The sequence below is a fragment of the Panthera uncia genome (genome assembly GCF_023721935.1).
Source record: "Panthera uncia isolate 11264 chromosome A3 unlocalized genomic scaffold, Puncia_PCG_1.0 HiC_scaffold_12, whole genome shotgun sequence".
NCBI lineage: Eukaryota > Metazoa > Chordata > Mammalia > Carnivora > Felidae > Panthera > Panthera uncia.
In genome coordinates this window covers 3442656-3462680 of record NW_026057579.1, presented here as the reverse complement: position 1 = coordinate 3462680, position 20025 = coordinate 3442656, and the positions used below count along the sequence as shown (strand labels likewise).

General features: G+C 41.2%; 1 protein-coding gene across 1 annotated transcript in view; it reads left to right on the top strand.

Annotated features, from left to right (window-relative positions):
* Window positions 1-18302, top strand: part of TTL (tubulin tyrosine ligase) — a 36811-nt gene extending 18509 nt beyond the window's left edge. Inside the window, exons 4-7 of the mRNA XM_049652146.1 lie at window positions 3750-3885; window positions 4815-5084; window positions 13172-13315; window positions 16250-18302. Of these exons, the coding sequence (XP_049508103.1) occupies window positions 3750-3885; window positions 4815-5084; window positions 13172-13315; window positions 16250-16364 (665 nt within the window). The 3' untranslated portion in view covers window positions 16365-18302. The remainder of the gene's footprint in view (window positions 1-3749; window positions 3886-4814; window positions 5085-13171; window positions 13316-16249) is intronic.
* The last annotated feature ends 1723 nt before the right edge of the window (window positions 18303-20025 follow it).

The following is a 20025-nucleotide window of genomic DNA, read 5'->3' as shown; positions in this document are numbered from 1 at the left end:
GACAGAGAGAGACAGAGCATGAACGGGGGAGGGGCAGAGAGAGAGGGAGACACAGAATCGGAAACAGGCTCCAGGCTCCGAGCCATCAGCCCAGAGCCTGACGCGGGGCTCGAACTCACGGACCGCGAGATCGTGACCTGGCTGAAGTCGGACGCTTAACCGACTGCGCCACCCAGGCGCCCTAAGAGTTCTTAATCTTGATATCACATATATGACCATAAAAGTAAAAGTTGTTAAGTGAAATCTCAACAAACTGAGGTTGTTTAGCTCTGTGAAGGCCCTATTGAAGAGGATGAAAATACAAGCTATAGGCTTGGAGAAGGTATCTTCAAACCACATATCTGACAGAGGATATATCTAGAGTATATAAATGACTTTTAAAACTCAGCAGTTAAAAAAATAAAAAGAATCCAATTAGAAAATAGGCGAAAGAAACTGACAGAATGGGAGAGGATATTTGCAAATGACGTATCAGATAAAGGGTTAGTATCCAAAATCTATAAAAAAGTTATCAAACTCAACACCCAAAAAACAAATAATCCAGTGAAGAAATGGGCAAAAGACGTGAATAGACACTTCTCCCAGGAAGACATCCAGATGGCCAACTGACACATGAAAAAATGCTCAACATCACTCATCATCAGGGAAATACAAATCAAAACCACAATGAGATACCACCTTACACCTGTCAGAATGGCTAACATTAACAACTCAGGCAACAACAGATGTTGGTGAGGATGCAGAGAAAGAGGATTTCTTTTGCATCGTTGGTGGGAATGCAAGCTGGTGCAGCCACTCTGGAAAACAGTATGGAGATTCCTCAAAAAACTAAAATAGGACTACCCTACGACCCAGCAATTGCACTACTAGACATTTATCCATGGGATACAGGTGTGCTGTTTTGAAGGGACACATGCACCCCCACGTTTATAGCAGCACTATCAACAATAGCCAAAGTATGGAAAGAGCCCAAATGTCTATCAATGGATGAATGGATAAAGAAGATGTGGTATGTATATATATATATATATATATATATATATATATATATATACACACAATGGAGTATTTCTCAGCAATCAAAAAGAATGAAATCTTGACATTTGTGACTATGTGGATGGAACTGGAGGGTATTATGCTAAATGAAATTAGTCAGAGAAAGACAAAAATGATATGCCTTCACTCATATGAGGACTTTAAGAGACAAAACAGATGAACATAAGGGAAGGGAAACAAAAATGATATAAAAACAGGGAGGGGGACAAAACATAAGAGACTCATAAATATGGAGAACAAACAGAGGGTTACTGGAGGGGTTGTGGGAGGGGGGATGGGCTAAATGGGGAAGGGCACTAAGGAATCTACTCCTGAAATCATTGTTGCACTATATGCTAACTACTTTGGGTATAAATTTAAAAAAAATAAAATTAAAACAAATAAATAAACTAGGCAAAAGACATGAGAATGCATACCATTGAAAGGCTCTGCAGATAAAAAATTACAAATGAAAAGATTTTCAATATTATTAACCATTAGGGAAATGCAAATTAAAACCACAACAGTCCTATTAAAATGACTAAAATGGTAATGACAGCAAATGCTGCAAGGGTCAGGAGAAACTAGACCAATCACACAGTGCTGGTGGGAATGTAAAATGGTACAGCCCCTATGGAAAAAAGTTTGGTGGTTTCTTGTAAAACTAAACCTGTAACAACCATATAACCTAGCAATTGCACACACTTGGGCATTTGTCCCAGAAAAATTAAAAGTTGGGGTGCCTGCCTGGCTCACTTGGTGGAGTGTGTGACTCTTGATCTCAGGGTCGTGAGTTTGAACCCCACATTGGGTGTGGAACCTACTTAAAGAAAGAAAGAAAAGAAAGAGAAAGAAAGAGAAAGAAAAATAAAAACTCACATCCATGCAAAAATCTATACATGATTGTTCATAGCAGCTTTATTTGTAATAGCCCCAAATTGGAAACAACTCAGATTCCTTCAGAAGCTGAATGATTAAAAACAAAAACAAAAACAAAAACAAACCTGAAGGATTAAGCCAACTGTGGTGAATTGATACCTTGCAATATTACTCAGTAATAAAAGGGAATGAACTATTGATACATGCAGCAACTTAGATGCATCTCCAGGGAATCATGCTGAATGAAAGAAACCAATCCCCAGAGATCACATACTGTATAATCGTATTTATATAAAATTATTGAAAAGACAAAATTATGGAAATGGAGAACAGATTAGTAGTTGTCAGGAGGGTGTTATGGGGAAGGAAGTAGTTGTAACAACACTGAGGGATCCGTGCAATAATGGATCCAGAATGTGGATCTATATCCTGTATCCAGAATGTGTAAAGAACTTGGATAAGAGTAAAAAAAACAAAAACAAAAACAACCTAATTAACAAAAGAGCGAAGAAACTAAACAGACATTTCTCCAAAGAAGATATACAAATGGCCAATAAGCACATGAAAACACGTTCAATGTTGTTAGTCATTAGGGAAATGCAAATCAAAACTGCGATGAGATACCACTTCATACACACTAGGATGGCTATAATCAAGAAGACAAAGTGTTGGCAAGGATGTGACAAAATTGAAATACTCATATATTGCTATTGAGAATGTAAAATGACATGGACGTTTTGGAAAATAGTTTGGCAGTTTCTCAAAAAGTTAAACATAGAGTTACCATATGACCTGACTGTCCACTCCTAGGTATATTCATGAAAGAATTGAAACCATGTCCACACAAAAACTTCTATGAAGATCTTCATAACAGCATTATTTATAAGTACCAGACAACAATGGAAAAAACTCAAATGTCCATCAGTTGATGAATGGATGAACAAAAATGCTATATCCATACAATGGAATATTACCAAGTCCTGGAAAGGAAGAATGAAGTAGTGGTACATGTTACAATATGGATGAATCTTGAAGACATTATGCTAAGTGAAGAAGCCAGACACAAAGGCCACATATCTTATGATTCCACTTATATGAATCATCTAGACTAAGCAAATCCATAGAGACATCAAGTATATTAGTGGTTGTCAGAGAATAGGGTAAGGAAGGAATGGGAAGTGACTGCTAATGGACATGGGTTTTTGGGGGGAGGTGATGAAAATGTTCTGAAATTGTTAGTGATGGTTGCAAATCTCTTGGATATATGAAAAACCATTGAATTGTATACATTAAAAGGGCAAATCTTATAGTATGTAATATGCATCTCAATACAACTGTTGAAAAGGACATTTATTTAATGTTGATAGACACTTTACACGTATATAATTGTTCCTATTACAATGCTATAGGGAATTGACTTGTACAAGTGTGTTTATGCTCTAACCTTCTGGATATTTCTATAAGCTGTAGAGTGAGAGGTGGGTTTATTAAAGTTTTGATCATGGTAGCTAGTGACCAACAGTAGAGTGGCATTTATTTAGGATGCTTGGATGTTTTGAATGTGTGTAAAAATGGAAATTTCATGGTTGGAGCCTGTCAAAGTAGTTAGTGTTCATGGTCCTATGTGGAGAAGGAAGTAGATAGCCCTGGTGCCCTTATGGGCAGAGGGGAGAGTGTGAGAGACTTGGGGGACTGAAGGGATGGAGGAGGAAGAGTTAGCAGGCCAGTAGAAGCCTCCTTCCAGTTTTCTCCCAGTATCTCCCCGCTCGCTTTGTAGAGAGCTTTAACTCTTGGGATGAACTTGATTGATTTCTGTTACAATTTTGCCCTGTTAGGTGAAGGCATCCTCATCTCCTCGGAGGCTTCAGAACTTCTGGATTTCATTGACAACCAGGGTCAGGTGCATGTGATCCAGAAATACCTTGAGCACCCTCTGCTTCTGGAGCCAGGTCACCGCAAATTTGACATTCGGTAATGCATCAGTGTCTGGAGTTTTTGTTAGTGAGGTGAAAAAAATGCAGGGGTGGGTGATGAGGAGGGTAACATGGAATGTAAGGAAGTATTTGACCATGTTTCATAAGTAGCCAAAATTGAGCACAGCTTAATGGAACTCAGGTTCTGTACCTAATTTTCTGTTTTTCCTTTAGTATTTCTCTTTTCTTTGTAGAAAATGTTGCTAAAATTATGGATTTCTCTTTTTTGTATGTTTTCTTTAATCAAAATGACTTGTGGCTCCAAAGAAGAGAGTCTAAATGTATGGGGCTTGCTTATGGACGAAGCTGTGAGATGTACATACAACTCATAATTAAGACACAACAAAATAATAATGTTCTTACTTCATTATTTGTGTCCTATTTTTTAAGAATTTCATAAACACACCTTAGGTGTTTGGATTTTAACTTTCTGAGCAACGGGCCTGGCATAGAGTAAGAGGTTGTATCATGCTTTCTAAACAACCCTGTCCCCAGCCTTCCTGTGACCTTGCTGACATTTCCTCATTGAGGACTCTGTCTTCTTGATGCCTTTGTAATGACTTGCTGCTTCTTCAACACCAATCCTGTGTCAGATCAGCTTCAGGGTGAACAGTCTTCCTCTTAAGATTACTAATAGAGCAAACATGGCAAATGGAGGTTTCATGGATAAACCTTAGGACCCAGCCCATCTGGATCTCTTTAAAACACTGTATCTTTTGAACTGATCAAAGTCTTCTTGTCATTTATGTCATAATCTGCTCTCTTAGCTAATAGCAGATTCATAATCTGCTATCTTGGCTATGGCTTTCCTGATATAATTTTAGAATCTACCTCCTTCCTCTACATCCCTCCAAAAAAGGTAAGGAATGGGGATGATATATATACTGTGAAGAAACTTTGAATAAAATTGTTCTCATTGACTTGCAGAAGCTGGGTCTTAGTGGATCATCAGTATAATATCTACCTCTACAAAGAGGGTGTGCTTCGGACTGCTTCAGAACCATATCATGTTGATAATTTCCAAGACAAAACCTGCCATTTGACCAATCACTGCATTCAGAAGGAATACTCAAAGAACTATGGAAAGTACGAAGAAGGGAATGAAATGTTCTTTGAGGAGTTCAATAAGTACCTAATAAGTGCTTTGAACATTACGCTGGAGAGTAGTATCTTGCTACAAATTAAACATATAATAAGGTAACTGAATTGTATCTTTTTTGGTTGTGTGTCTTGAAGAAGCTTTGGAAAGTTTGTGCCTTTCAAGGAATTATTCCATTTAAGCTCTCTAATTTAAGGACAAAAGTTATTTGTAATATTCCTTTATTATCCCTTCAGTATCTGTAGGAACTGTAATGATGTCACTGTTTGCACTCTTTATATTGGTATCTTCTATTTTACCTCTATTGGCTAGAGGTCTATCAGTGTTATCTTTTTAAAAAGTCACCTTTTGGCTTTATTGATTTTCTCTATTGTTTTTATTTCTTTGATTTATGCTCCTTATTATTTCCTTTCTTCTGCTTTTTTTGAGGGGTTTAATTTGTTTTCTAGTTTCCTTAACGCAAAAGGTTAGATCATTGATTTGAGAGATTACCTTTTTTAAGTGCATTTAATGCTGTCAGGTTCCCTCTAAATACTTACTGACACATCCCCCAGGTTTTGCTATGTTGTGTTTTCATTTTCATTTTATTAAAATATTTTCTAGTTTTCCTTGTGATTTCATCTTTGACTTGTATTACTTAGAAATTTTCGCTTAACTTCCAGATATTTGGGGATTTTCCAGATATTTTTCTATTACTGATTTTTATTTTAATTCCATCATGGTCAGAGAACATACTTTAAAATTTGTTAAAGTTTGTGTCATGGCCCACAATATGATCCAGTTTTAGTGAATGTTCCATGTGCACTGAAAATAACGTTTATTCTGCTATAGTTGGGCTGAGTGTTCTATAAATGTGAATTAGGTGAAAGTGATTAGTGTTGTTCAAGTCTTTTACATCCTTGTAAAAGGATGTAATTTCTGTTTTGCTTGTTCTGTTCATGATTGAAAGGGAAAACATTGAAGTCTCCAAGTATAATTTTGGATTTATCTATGTCTCCTTTAGTTTTATCAGTTTTGCTTTATATGTTTTGAAGATCTGTTTTAGGTGCATATACATTTAGAATTGTTACCTTTTGTGTTTTTTGGCAACTGACCACTTTATCCATATGTAATTTCTGTCTTCATCTCTGGTAATATTTCTTATTTTAAAGTACATTGTCTGATATTAATTAATGTAGCCACTCCAGCTTTTTTTGATTAGTGATATGTCTCCATCCCTTTACTTCTATCCTGTTCTGTTCCGTTCTATATTTAAAGTGGGCTTCTGGTAGACAGTGTATAGTTAGGTTTTGTTTTTGTTTTGTTTAACAAAACAGCCAATATGGTAATCTCTACCTTTCTAATTGGTGTGTTTTTATCATTTGAATTTAATTATTATTGGTTTGGCTGGATTTATATGTACTATTTTTTTATTTACTATCTGTCCCCTTTTGGTTTTGTTTTTCATTTTCCCATTGCCTCCCTTTTAAAAAATTATTTGAATTTACTGCAGTGCCTCAGTGGCTCAGTTGGTTGGGCCTCTGACTTTTTGGCCCAGGTCATGATCTCGTGGTTTGTGAGTTCGAATCCCGCGTCAGGCTCTGTGCTGACAGCTCAGAGCCTGAAGCCTGCTTCGGATTCTGTGTCTCCCTGTCTCTCAAAACTGAATAAATGTTAAAAAAATTTTTTTAAATAGAAATTATTTGAGTTTACTTAGAATTATTGAATTTACTTAGAATTAGAATTTTTAAATAAAAATTATTTTAATTTTTTTGTTGAGTATTTGGCTATCTTTCTCCCTCTCTCTTAGTGTTTACTCTAGGGATTATGATTTATATACCTAATATTTATTTCACAGCCTTCTTAGAGTTAATAATTTATCACTTCAAATAAAGTGCAGAAAACTTATAACCTTATAGTTCACTTAACTCTCCCCCTCTATAGTTGTTGTGTATATTACATCTATATCCATTGAAATCTCTACCACGTAATGTTATAATTTTTGTTACCAATATTCATATATATATATTATATGTATGACAGATTATCAGGTTGGATTTTTTTTTAATACAAGACCAAATTGTATGCTGTCTACAAGAAACCCACTTTAAATATAAAAAGAGAAAAATATTTTTTTATTTGCTTTTTTTTATTCTCTTCCTTCAGTCCTGAAGTTCCAAGTTTCTCTCTGGTATTATTTCCCTTTAGACTTTAGCATTTCTTTTAGAGCAGTTCATTCTGTAGGTAATAACGTCTTTTAATTTTCTGTCATCGGAGAATGCCTTTGTCTCACCTTATTCCTGAAGGATATTTTCACTGCTGTTACACAAACATAATGTCAAGCAAAAATTACAAAAAATATAAACTGTGTATATGAGATGCATACAGGTTGATTCTGTTCATATAAATTGAAAAGCAAAACTGAAGTTATTTAGAGGAATGTGCATGTGTGGTTAAAATAGAGAACTGAAGGAATGAAAAACATAAAATTCAAAATAGTGGTTATCTCTGAAGGGGAAGCAGAAGGGACCAGAGAAAGGATCCTAAAGGAATTGGATTGTAGATACGTGGTGGTCATTAATGACACCTATATTTTAAACTCACAAGACATCATCATTATCATCATCATTATTATTATAGAGTTAATAGTCATTTAGATTTTCCTATACATTTTAACCTTTTATGTTGCTTTTTTTTCTTTCATGCATTTTCTTGCTTTTGTCTAGGATCAGTTTCCTAACTCTTTTTTTTTTTTTTTAATGTTTATTCATTTTTGAAAGACAGAGAGAGACAGAGCACAAGCAGGGGTGGGGCGGGCAGAGAGGGGGACACAGAATCTGAAGCAGGCTCCAGGCTCTGAGCTGTCAGCACAGAGCCCAACGCGGGGCTTGAACTCCCGAACCGTGAGATCATGACCTGAGCCAAAGTCGGACGCTCAACCGACTGAGCCACCCAGGCGCCCCATCAGTTTCCTAATTCTTAAAAAACTCATTTTTATTCCTTTTTAAGTAAAGTCTGCTGCTGATGAATCATTTTGATTTTTTATTTATCTAATAATTTATCTACATTTATTTTTTCTTAAGATTTTTTTAAATGTTTGTTTATTTTTTTGAGAGAGAGAGAGGGGGGAGGGAGGGGCAGTGAGAGGCAGAAGAGAGAGGCAAAGCAGGCTCCAGGCTGTGAGCTTTCAGCACCGAGCCTGATGCCAGTCTCAAAGTCATGGACTGTGAGATCATGACCTGAGCCGAAGTCGGATGCTTAACTGACTGAGCCACACAGGTGCACCTGTTTTTTCTTTATTTTTTTAAAAGACATGGAAAGATTTTTTTAAGGACATGTTATGAAATGGATTTCTAGACCAGCAAAATCTTTTTTTTTTTTTTTTTTTAAACACTTTGAAGATGGCTTGCCATTGTCTTCTGGCTTCTGTCTCTTTCTGGCTTCTGTCTCTTCCTTTGAGGTGTCAGCAACAATTTTAGCTTGCTCTGTGTCTTTTCTCTGTTTTGAAGATTTATTTTCATCGATTTTTATAAGCGTTACTGTGAGTTGTGTATACTTGTCTTTGTACTTATTGCTGCCTAGGTGTCATAGTGCTTCTTGAATCTGAGGCTGCAGGTCTTTTATTTGTTTTGGAATATTCATGGCCGCCATCTTTTCCCTTTTGGCTTTTGTCCCATTCTTCTTTCCTCTGGGACTGTAGTTACATGGTACCAATCCTTTTCACTGTCTCATATTTCTCCCATGGTTTTTGTGTATCATTTGATCTCTTCCTTTAGCAATTAAAACCTGTTTAAAAAGGAAAAAGGAAAATGCCAATAAAATGTGTTGATAACTCATCTCTTGAGCTCTTGATTTTAGGGATTGTGCTTTCCGGTTCTAGAATTTCCATTTGACCCTTTTTAGATTATAGTTCTCTTGTGAAATTTCCCACTTGTCTTATATTGTCTTGAACATGTTAACAGTGATTCTTTAACATCTTCATTTGATTAGTCTGAAATCTGAATTACCTGTAGTAGAGGTTAGCAAACTATGTCCTATGGGCCTAATCCAACCTAAAGCCCGTTTTCATATAAACCATAAGCTAAAAGTGGTTTTTACATTTTTTAAAGATTTTTTAGAAATAGAAGAATACGTAGCAGAAACTCTCTGTAGCCTTCAAAATCTAAAATAGTTACTGTCTGGTCCTTTGTAGAAAAAGTTTCCCAACCCCTGACTTACATGTTTGCTTCTGTTGTCTGTTTTTTCTCTCGGTCCTGTTTCTTGATATGCCTGAAAATAATTTTTTAGTACTATTATTCATTTATTATAGTTTACTAAATCCAATAGAGATTTTTTTTTAAATTTTTTTAACGTTTATTTATTTTTGAGACAGAGAGAGACAGAGCATGAACGGGGGAGGGTCAGAGAGAGAGGGAAACACAGAATCTGAAACAGGCTCCAGGCTCTGAGCCATCAGCACAGAGCCTGACACGGGCTTGAACTCACGAACCGCGAGATCATGACCTGAGCCGAAGTCGGGCACTTAACCGACTGAGCCACCCAGGCGCCCCCAATAGAGATTTTTTTTAAGTTGAGGTATAAAATGTGTATGGTAAATTCCATACATCTTAAGTGTACAGTGTGGTGAACTTCTAATTATGCGTATACTCAGATAATCATTACACGAATCATGATATAAAATATTTACAGCACCTCAGAATACTTTCTTGAGCTCCCTCAAAATATATACTTCATGCCACTGATAGCCACTCTTCTGACTTTTATTACCATCCTTTTGCTTACTCTTACACTTTATGTAAATGGAATTATACTGTATTTCCTGTTTTCTGTTCAACTTTTTTCACAAGTATACCTATGGGTTTCATCTGTATTGTTGCATAGGAGTAATTTACATTTTTTACTGCTGTGTGATATTTCATTGTGTGATTATTACATGATTTATCCCTTCTATAGTTGATGGACATCTTGGTCTTTATCTTTTATATCTTAGACCTATAATCTACCTGAATTATTATATGTCAAGTGTCATGTTTCTCTATGGGGTATCCCGTTGACCCAGGAACATTTGTGCATAAGGCTGACCTTTCCTCACTGTAGTTTGGTGAGGCTTTGTTATAAATCAGGTGATCCTTTATGTGAGTGATCTCCATTCTGTTCTGTTGGTCTCTTATCTGTTTTGTCATTACCACCTGTCACAATGACTGAGACTTTTTCCTTAATGTATTCTACTATAGAGTCTGGCAGAATAATTATAGAGTCCCATTCCTTCAGGGATTGTAGGTGCTTAGAATTCTGACACCAGAGAAATCAAGTATGCTGAAGAAAGATTTCCTATTTTAGGCAAAAGATTTATTAGATATTTGTTATACCACCACCACCATCACCACTCCCCCATTGTTCTGTACAGTTCAGAGAGTGCTGCTACTTTGGTGCTATAAATGCTCCCAATAGCTCTTACGCGTGTATGTGTGTGGTTTTTTTCCCCCTGCTAGCCTCCCCCTAACTTCCCACTCCTGCTGAAAAAAGATGTACTGTATAAAGTCTCCAATGATGAAAAAAATTCTTTAAAGTGAATTATTAATCTTGAGCTTCCAGCAAATTTAAAAAAATATTTAATTTTGATTTGCTTCTGGCTCTCGGTTTTTCCTTTATTGTTTGAGCATGTTTCTTTCACTTTGTTGGGGTTCTTTCTTTTCTTTCCTTCTTTCCCTTTCTTTCTTTCTTTCTTTCTATCATGAACATCTATTAAATTTAAATGTTTTCTTAATTATAATATTGGAAAGGATATTTTAATTAAACAAAAGTTAGGGGCACCTGGGTGGCTCAGACACTTAAGTGTCCAGCTTTGGCTCAGGTCATGATCTCTTGGTTTGTGAGTTTGTGAGTCCCACATAGGGCTCTCTGCTGTCAGTGCAGAGTCCGGTTTGGGTCTTCTGTCTCCCTTGCTCTCTACCCCTCCCCCTCTCACGCATGGGCAAGCGCGTCCATGTGTGCACACGCTCTTTCCCTCTCTCTTTCTCTCTCAAAAATAAACAAACATTTGGGGTACATGGGTGGCTAAGTTGGTTAAGCGTCCAACTTTGGCTCAGGTCATGATCTTGTGATTCGTGAGTTCCAGCCCTGCATCAGGCTCTGTGCTGACCACTCAGAGCCTGGAGTCTGCTTTGGATTCTGTGTTTCCCTCTCTCTCTGCCCTTCCCTGACTCATGCTCTGTCCCTGTCTCTCAAAAATGAATGAAAATGTTAAAAAAAAATTTTTTTTAATAAAATAAGGGGCGCCTGGGTGGCTCAGTCGGTTGCTAGTCCAACTCTTGGTTTCGGCTCAGGTCGTGATCTCATGGTTCATGGCATTGGACCCCACCTTGGCCTGTGCTAACAGCACAAAGCCTGCTTGAAATTCTCTCTCTCCCTCTCTCCCTTTGTCCCTCCTCTGCTTGCTCTCTCTCTCTCAAAAAAATAAACTGAAAGAAAAAAATAAAATAAAAATAAAAATGTCACGTGTAAAAATGTTTAAAAAAAAGTTAAGGGTATTCTTTCATAGTAGAGATAAAGATACAGAAAAAAATGTGGTATGTGCCTTACCAGTGTAGGTTAAAAATGAATGAGAGAAGAAAATTTTATTCCAGTTGGTTGTTAAATGGCTAACTGACCAAAATTATATTTAAAGGTTTAAATATATGCATAGAAATATTTTCCTTTTCAGGGGGAGAAAAAGTAAGTTGACACTTGGAGGGGGTCGAGATGGAGGGAAGTCGCGGGAGCAAGACCCCGGCTCCAAGTTCACAGAGGTCCCAGTTGTTTGTTTGTTTCTTTCTTTCTTTCTTTCTTTTTCTTTCTTTTTTTTTTTTTTGGAGGTCCCAGTTCTTTAATGTCATTAGTCACAAACTACCTGTACAGATACATTGTGGAGTCAGTCACATGGAAGCCAATTTCTTTATTTTTCCTTCTAAACATACAGTTGTGTAGGAGGAAAGCCATTCCTGGTAATCTTAGAGTTGTCATAACGTATTTTATTACTAGAATAGATATTTTGCCCCAACATTCAGTTGAGGGAAAAATCAGGGAAGGTCTTCATAAAACAGAAATAGCATAGGTTGTCTGGGATGGTTATTCTGGAAAACAGTGATTTATTATTCATAGGTTCTTTATAAATTATTTCATTGAACTATCCCAGCACTAGGACTAGGTATTATTTTTACCCCTTCCTTTATGGATAAAGAAATCAAAGCTTGGCCCAGAGAGGTTAAAAAAAAAACTTGTTCCAAATTTTGGGCTTAGCCCCCTGACCTTAGATCTCATGTACTTACTCATTTTCTGAGATTGACTTTGAACTTTTTTGTGTTTGTGTTTTTTCCCAATTTTTTTGAACAGTAGTGGTGTTAATAATTCTATTTTCTATTTCAATATTTAAATCTTTTAATTAGTAATAATTTGGCATTAGAACTGGAGCTAGTGGAAGAAATGAATGAGGCCAGCTTCACTGCAAATTCTGCCCTTCACCAAATGGTAGTCCATTTCTTTTATATGGCAAAAATGCGTGGGAGTGTTTTATTTATTACAAACAAATCTGGCAGCAGCCCTACTGTTGGAGGAATCCACCTATCCACGGGCCACAGTGACTCAGCGCTGTGGTAGGAAAGCAGCCCCTACCTGTAAGAACAGGACTGCAGAGTTTTCTAACAAATAGCTTGATAAGTAGTATTGTCTTGAATAATCTGTTGGTAACAAATTTAAAAGAGAGAATTGGGGCACCCAATTCTCCACACTCAGTGGAGTGTGCAGCTCTTGATCTCTGGGTTGTGAGTTCGAGCTGGTGTTGGGTGTAGAGATTACCTAAAAATAAAATCTCACGGCACCTGGGCGATTCATTTGGTTAAGCATCCGACTTCGTCTCAGGTCATGATCTCACTGCTTGTGAGTTTGAGCCCTGTGTCAGGCTCTGTGCTGATAGCTCAGAGCCTGGAGCCTGCTTTGGATTCTGTGTCTCCCTCTCTCTCTGTCCCTGCCCTGCTTGCTCACTCACCCTCTTTCTCTTCCTCTCTCAAAAATAAATAAAACATTTAAAAAAAATTTTTAATAAAATAAAAATTAAGTCAAAGTGGATTTTTATCAGCACTTTTGATATAAAATCATCCAAGTATGTCTTCTGTGTTCCTTCTCCCTCAACCAACCCGTTCTCAGTGAGCTCTCCCACTCTGCCCCACAGAAGCTGCCTCATGAGCGTGGAGCCCGCCATCAGCACCAGGCACCTCCCTTACCAGAGCTTCCAGCTCTTTGGCTTTGACTTCATGGTGGACGAGGAGCTGAAGGTCTGGCTCATTGAGGTCAACGGCGCCCCAGCTTGTGCCCAGTAAGCCTGAACACCACTGCGTTTTAACAAACGGGAAGTTGGTTCCACAGTAGGAATAGCCTATCTTGGCAAGGTAGTGAGTTCCCATTACCAAAGTGTTCAAGTGTAGACCATGTAACTGCTGTCAGGGAGGATATCCTTTGGCCGGACCCTGGCTGGCGGGGGTCAGGGGGCTTTGCTGAGTCAGTCCTTCCTAATTCCCCCATGTGTGTTGAGCAGTAGTCTGTGCTCAAGTGGGCGGTAGTTGCTATGAAAGTTTCAACAAAGCTAAAAAACTGCCAGAGGAGACCTTCTTGTGTGACCGGTTCAGGAAGCAGGTCCTGTGAGTGGACCGGGACGGTGATGACCAAGAAATCGAGGGGCTCCCTGGGCAAGAAGTGTTCTGAGAAGGCATTGTAGGCACCGTGGAGCTAGAAATGGTATGTAAGAGAAGAGTGTCACATGCACCAAGGGGAGGAGGGGAGAGCCTTCAGGAGGGGGACATAGCATCCAGTGGAACCATGCCCCATGCCAGGCGCTATGGGAGTTGCACAGATGAACAGAATGTGCCCTCAAAAGCATGATGGAGGCCTTAGATGTAAGGGAAAGTCAGACGGACCTTATCCTCATATGCTGCTGGTTTTTCTAAAGATTCACTTTCATCAGGTCGAAACCCCTCCGTGGTTCCCCACATCCATGTCCTGGAGGAGTTGAGGTGATCTTCCTCCACAGGTTTAGGAGAAAGTCCCAAACCTACAAGCGGCAGTATTAACACAAGTAGCTCTTTCATTAGGAGCCAGGCCTTTGCCACGCGCTCAGTGGCTGCGACATGGCGGGTGTGATTCGTCTTGTTCGGCACTCCCTTCAGCCAACCAGTACTCGTTAGTACCCCCCAACTCGCCAGGCCCCGTACTGGGCCCTGAGTCACAGTCATGAGCAGAGATGCAGACCCTGCCCTTAGAGAGACTGCGGGCATGACAGAGGACCAGACAAATACAGATTACAGGCTGGGACATTTTATCCTTGGTAAAGGATGTGAACGGTAGTATCATTGAGCAAAGGGCTGCTGTTGAGGGGTGGTGTTTGGAACTGAGTCGGAAGGAGGAAGGAGAGGTGAGCAGACTGAAGCAAGGGGGAGAGCAGGCTGGCTCACATCTTCTCTTCACCACATCCACCTCAGCCTGCCCGTTTTCCCCTGTCCTTGCAGTAAAGGTTCAGTCCTCCCTCGTGCTCTGTGCCCTATCCCCACTCCTGTCCTACGTCCCCTGGCCTTCCTCATTCACAGTATCATCCTTTCTCCCCCTTCAGGGTGTGGTTCCCATCAGCACGTGGGTGCACAGCAGATTTCCACAACTGTCAGAAAAGAGCCCTCCCCTGATGCCATGTCCTGCTCCAGAGACGACTCCTCCCCACTCGGGTCAGAGCCAAACTTCTAGAAAGCAGCGCCTGCTCAGGCCGTCTCCTCTTCCTCTGCCCTCATGCATGCCGTGGATCATTCTGGGCTGGATGCTGTCCCCTCCATCCCGTAGAAACTGCTCTAAGGTCCCCAGCTGAGTCCACGTTGCCAAGTCCAGCGGCCCCTTTCTGTCTGCACTTCCCTGAGCCTCTCGGCAGTGTTTGAGGCCGCTGCTCACACCTTGCTGAGACGCTCTTCTGTTGTGGCTTCAGGCACACTCTGTACCGGGAGGGTTTGCCTGAGGAGGGGTGGGCAAGATTGGCCCCCTGTTCCTCATCACCCTGGCTGTTTGTCTTCTCTATTACGCTTTCTCTGAACGTGATCTTATTCAACTTCATAATTTTAAAACCACCAAATTGCATCACAGCCAAAGTTCCAGACCAGTGTCTGCACCGGCCTGCCCACCGTCCTGCAAGGATGTCTGTGGCTGTCTGAGAGGCACCCCTTGCCCCAGGCTCGCCCGTCCCCGTGAGTGACCACCTCCCCTCTGCACAGAATCTAAGCTGGAATCCTGACCCAAATCTGGCCTCCTTCTCTCCATTACCCTCAGATTCTGGCTTGAGGCTTGTCAGCTTGGCCTCCAGCCTTGGCAGTCCCCTGCCGTCCACCTCCCCTGCCCTCGCTCTCCCACAGGTCATCCTCCATCACCGTGGACACTTTTGCCAGGAGCCTCCAACAGGGACCTCTTCTTCTGCTCTTGCCCCTGTAAAACCCCCTCTCCGTGCACACTGCTCCTCCATGGGCGCTGCCCCTCTTTCCCCCCTCCCCCAACATGTTCTCTCTTTCTCTCCTCCTCTCCCCTTCCCTGTTTTCCCCCTCCTTCTGCCTTTTTGGGTCTGTCTCTCCTCTCCTCCATCCTCTTTTCTAAATTTTTAAAAATGTTTTTACTTATTTTTGAGAGAGAGACAGAACATGAGCAGGGAAGGGGCAGAGAGAAAGGCGGAGACACAGAATCCAAAGCAGGCTCCGGGCTCTGAGCTGTCAGCACAGAGCTCAACACGGGCCTCAAGCTTGTGAACCGCAAGATCATGACCTGAGCCGAAGTCAGACACTTAACTGACTGAGCCACTCAGCCCCCACCCCCGTCATCCACTGTTTGTCTGACTTCACTCGTTCTCCAGATCTTGGCTTAGCTGTCACTCCTGGGTGACTCCTTAGCTGTCTTTCCTGGAGTTTCCTCAGCCACACAGAGAGGGGGCAGTATACCCACTGCAGACAGGCCAGATAAAAGACTTACCCTTGAAAATTGCCCGTCTTTCCTGCCGGTGAGAGCAGGAGCTGTTTGTCTGTTCACCTGAGACCTTCTAGAAATGTTTGTTAACGGGGTGCTTTATCTTCATGCCATGCCTCGTGCAGCATTCGTATGTACGGTGGAAACCAGTTTTATAAATTTGGTCACGAGATGGAACATCTAGGGCAGGTCCTGGTGATAAACATCATGACTTTTCATGTGCGTTTTGATGAACATCTTCAGTGATATTTCTAAAAACCCGTTTCAGGAAGCTCTATGCAGAACTGTGCCAGGGCATCGTGGACATAGCCATATCCAGTGTCTTCCCGCCCCCAGACGTGGAGCCACAGCACGTCCAGCCGGCCGCGTTCATCAAGCTGTGACCCAGGGAGGCGCCCAGAGCTGCCTCAGAAGAAGCATGAGCTCCTGCTCCAGGGGAAGGTGAAAGGTCAGGATCGCTCATTCCCAAGCCAGAACTGGAGAAAGAGAGGCAACCGGCCAAGCCGTGATCGAAGAGAGAGCATGAGAAAAAAAGGCGACTTCCCCGAAGAGTGGTTGCTCAGGGGTTCCCAGGTGGTGCTCGCAGCACTGCTGTCGAGATGTGAAAACCGCGGCAAACTTCTCTGAGGGGAGAGTACAATATTCTTCTAAGGGGAAAAGACAGGGACTTGATTATTTTATGTTCTCGTTCTTTAAAAAAAAAAAAAAAAAAAATCCAATTTTTATCCTAAAGCAGCATTGTGAGCAGCGCCTCTCCTCCCTGGGGATCGAGACTGTTGGACCTTTGGTTGGTGTCTTTCCACCTGCTGCAGCCTTAGTGCCTTAGCTCTATGCCCAGCTGCAACCCTTTTGTCTGGGACAGGGATCGGATGTGATAGCTTTCGGGAGGTGGCCGATGTGTTCCCCGCCCATCCTTCTCCACAGCACCCTGCCCGTGGGAGTCTGGACAAGCATGCACCAACAGTCCTTGGTTCCGTGCTAGGCGCCACCTCGCGGCAAAGGGGGTTTTCCTCACCACGTTCCTGATGGCGTTTGGTCAGTCACCTGTCAGGGTTGCTGTGGGCTGGGCACCAAAACGGCAAATGCTGCTCTCGATCTGCTCTGTGCATGTTTTAGAAACCAAACAGCAAGTTTGCCACAACATAAGCATCAAATAAGCATGAGAGAGAAAAAAACACGATGTCTTGCTTTACTTAATAGTTGGGTATGGTGGATCTTTGAAATATGATGATTCTCAGTTATCTTGGTTTTAACCAGAACTCTACATGCACTTTTGCAAAGTTCCCTTTTGTTCTCTTTTTCTTGTTGTTGTTGTTATTGTTGTTGCCGTTTTAACTTTTGTAAAAACCCCTCTAGGGGGCAGGAGAGTAGAATTCCACATACACCCCACCGCCGCCACCAGGTGGCACTGCCCCAGACCCAGGCGGCTTTCCTCCATTTTCTTGCTCTCCAAGCACCTCCTGCAGGAGCTGGAAGAGGTTTTGTTCCAGGGTTTTGTTCTTTTCTCTGCTTCTGCCTCTTGACATCAGGGTGAGGCTCCAAACGAGTGTATGTCTGGCCTGGGAAAGACATGGTTTCAGAGCTCCACAGAGCATCTTATAGGTCAACAAGTGTGTCCTATTAGGTGTACTTTCCATTTACTGGATCAAATATTCTGTAGATTTTTCAGGAGGCTGCATCACTACCAGTGGGAAGAACAAGATGCTACTTGCGTTCAGTGAGAGCTGACTGAACAGGTCCTCCAGAGAGTGTGCTGGGAACCACAGCAGGCCCCCTGTCCAATACATGCTTGTTCTTCCTGCGTGTATATATGTGCTCCATTATTCTTTCTACTTGTCACCAGACAACAGTTCTGTAGTCAGGGAGACTTTTAAAAAGAGAAAAGAGAGCAACGCCTCCTCAAACATGATGAGATGTGGGAGCTTACAGTGAAGAAAGGAATATTTCATAGATGCAGCAGTGGGTGTAGGATGTGATGGCATTATGTCGGGGTGAAGGAGAAGGGCCCAGCTGGTTTAGCTTTTCTGTGAATTTGGAATTACAAGACAAAAGCCCGGGTGGTTACCCAGAAAACAGATAATGAGGTTTGCATCCAGAGCAAAATAAAACAGTTAGTGGTGGAGGTGTCAGTCTTGGAGGCCCAGCACTGTTGGGTTAGTGTCTAGAAAGTCTAAGTGTCTGAGTCCTTGGGAGGTCTCTGTGGACTGGTTTTGGGGAAAGCATGGAGGTTTCTATAGTGCTATCACATGTGAACGCAGATTTGTAACAATCTTTTCGACCCGAATTAAAGGGACATTTGAGAGTTTTCCAGCGCTTACAGTGACAGATGGATCTTGATGGATTTTCTAAGAAATTTAAATCAGTAGCATATACGTGAGGGGAGTAAGGCTTTAAAAAGAAGGTTCTGCTTCATTCCTCACATGGTTTCAAATAAGTGTCTATTTTATGCATTTACTTTCAATCAAGTGGGATGGTTGCCTCCGAACTGTTCCATACCCTTCCAGATATCCTTGGCACAGATGGTTATGCCTCGCTCTTCAGTTAGTCTTTATATGTGCAGTCCGAGTACATTTCGCCAGTTGCTGGGGGAGGAGGTGTTCTTTATTTGGAGATGATTCCAGTCTTGGTGGTGTCATTTAGCTGCACAGTGTGAGATGAACTCGTTAACCTCACTGTGCCTTAGTTTCTTATCTCATGGAAGAAATTGTTGCCTGACCCAGGGACTACCTCAAGGGCGTTTAGTGAGGACAGGTGAAATTAGGAAGACTCGAGAACCTGTAGTACCAAGGTTCTCAGTGTTGACTGTATGCTGGACTCACTGGGGAAGCTTTTAAAAAATGTTGGTGTCTACACCCTCCCCCTCTCTCCCACCTCTGACCAATCGAATCCAAACGTCAGGCATCAGTATGCTCTGAGATGCCTTCAACCACTCCTTGAGAAGGAAAGACAAATGCATTATTACCTTAGAATAATCAGAGAAGGCCTAGGACCTTTTTTTTTAAAGTTCCTTTTGGAAGGACAGGCATTTCTTTAAGAATGACCATGTTGTTGCCCTGATACAGGCAACTGCTGTCTAAGCACGTTCTCTTTTTGCTTCCTGTCCCAGCATTTGTAAACGCAAACGTGCTTTCATTTACTCACACAGTTTGTGAAGCCCTGACAACAAATGTAAACAGACAGGAATTTATAAATCTGTTAAATATGTGTTAAGATTATTAACGCTTGAGAGAAAAGCCCCTTCCCTCACACTTAACTCCTGGCGTAATCCTAAACTCGATTTTACCCAGAACATTGAAGTGCCTCCGTGTCTGTAGGATACAGTGGAGCAGGTGCTGGCATACTTCCCAGCTGACTTGATGTTTCATACTAGTGCCTCAGGATCATTATCTCAGACTTAGCAGTGCTGGAAATGTATGGGATCCACGGAATCCGCAAGCAGCGGTGAAGCTCCCAGAGGGTGTTTTCATTGACAGCCAAGGTTGTGTCCAGCACGTGTGGACCCAGCCCTGTTGTGGGCGTGGGGGGGACTCTACTAGAGAAGACAAGGTGCCAGAGTTAGGTTTCCTGCAGCATGTGGCTGCTGTGGCGAAAATGCAGTGACACACTTGTCTCTGATCCTGAACACAGAATCTGTACCTAAGAGGAAATGACTTCTGAAAATAAGGTGATTTTATGAATGTTTAAAATTCCCAGAGCATTAAAGTAAAGTAATATTTCAAGTATTTTTGTGCCCTTGGGTTCTATCATCTTATTGTGGTTGTTGACTGTCCTAGGAGAGCACTGGCTATTTGAATCCATGACTTCGTTACTCAGAGGTAGACAGACTTTTTTTGGAAAGGGTCAGATTAGTAAATATTCTAGGCTTTGCAAACCAAACAGGTTCTTTGTTGCATATTCTTCTTTTTTTTTTTACCAACTCTTTAAAAATTTAAAACAGAGGCATCTGGGTGGCTCAGATGGGTAAGCGTCTGACTCTTGATCTCAACTCAAGTCTTGATCTCGGGGTCATGAGTTCAAGCCCCGCATTGGGCTACATGCTGGTCA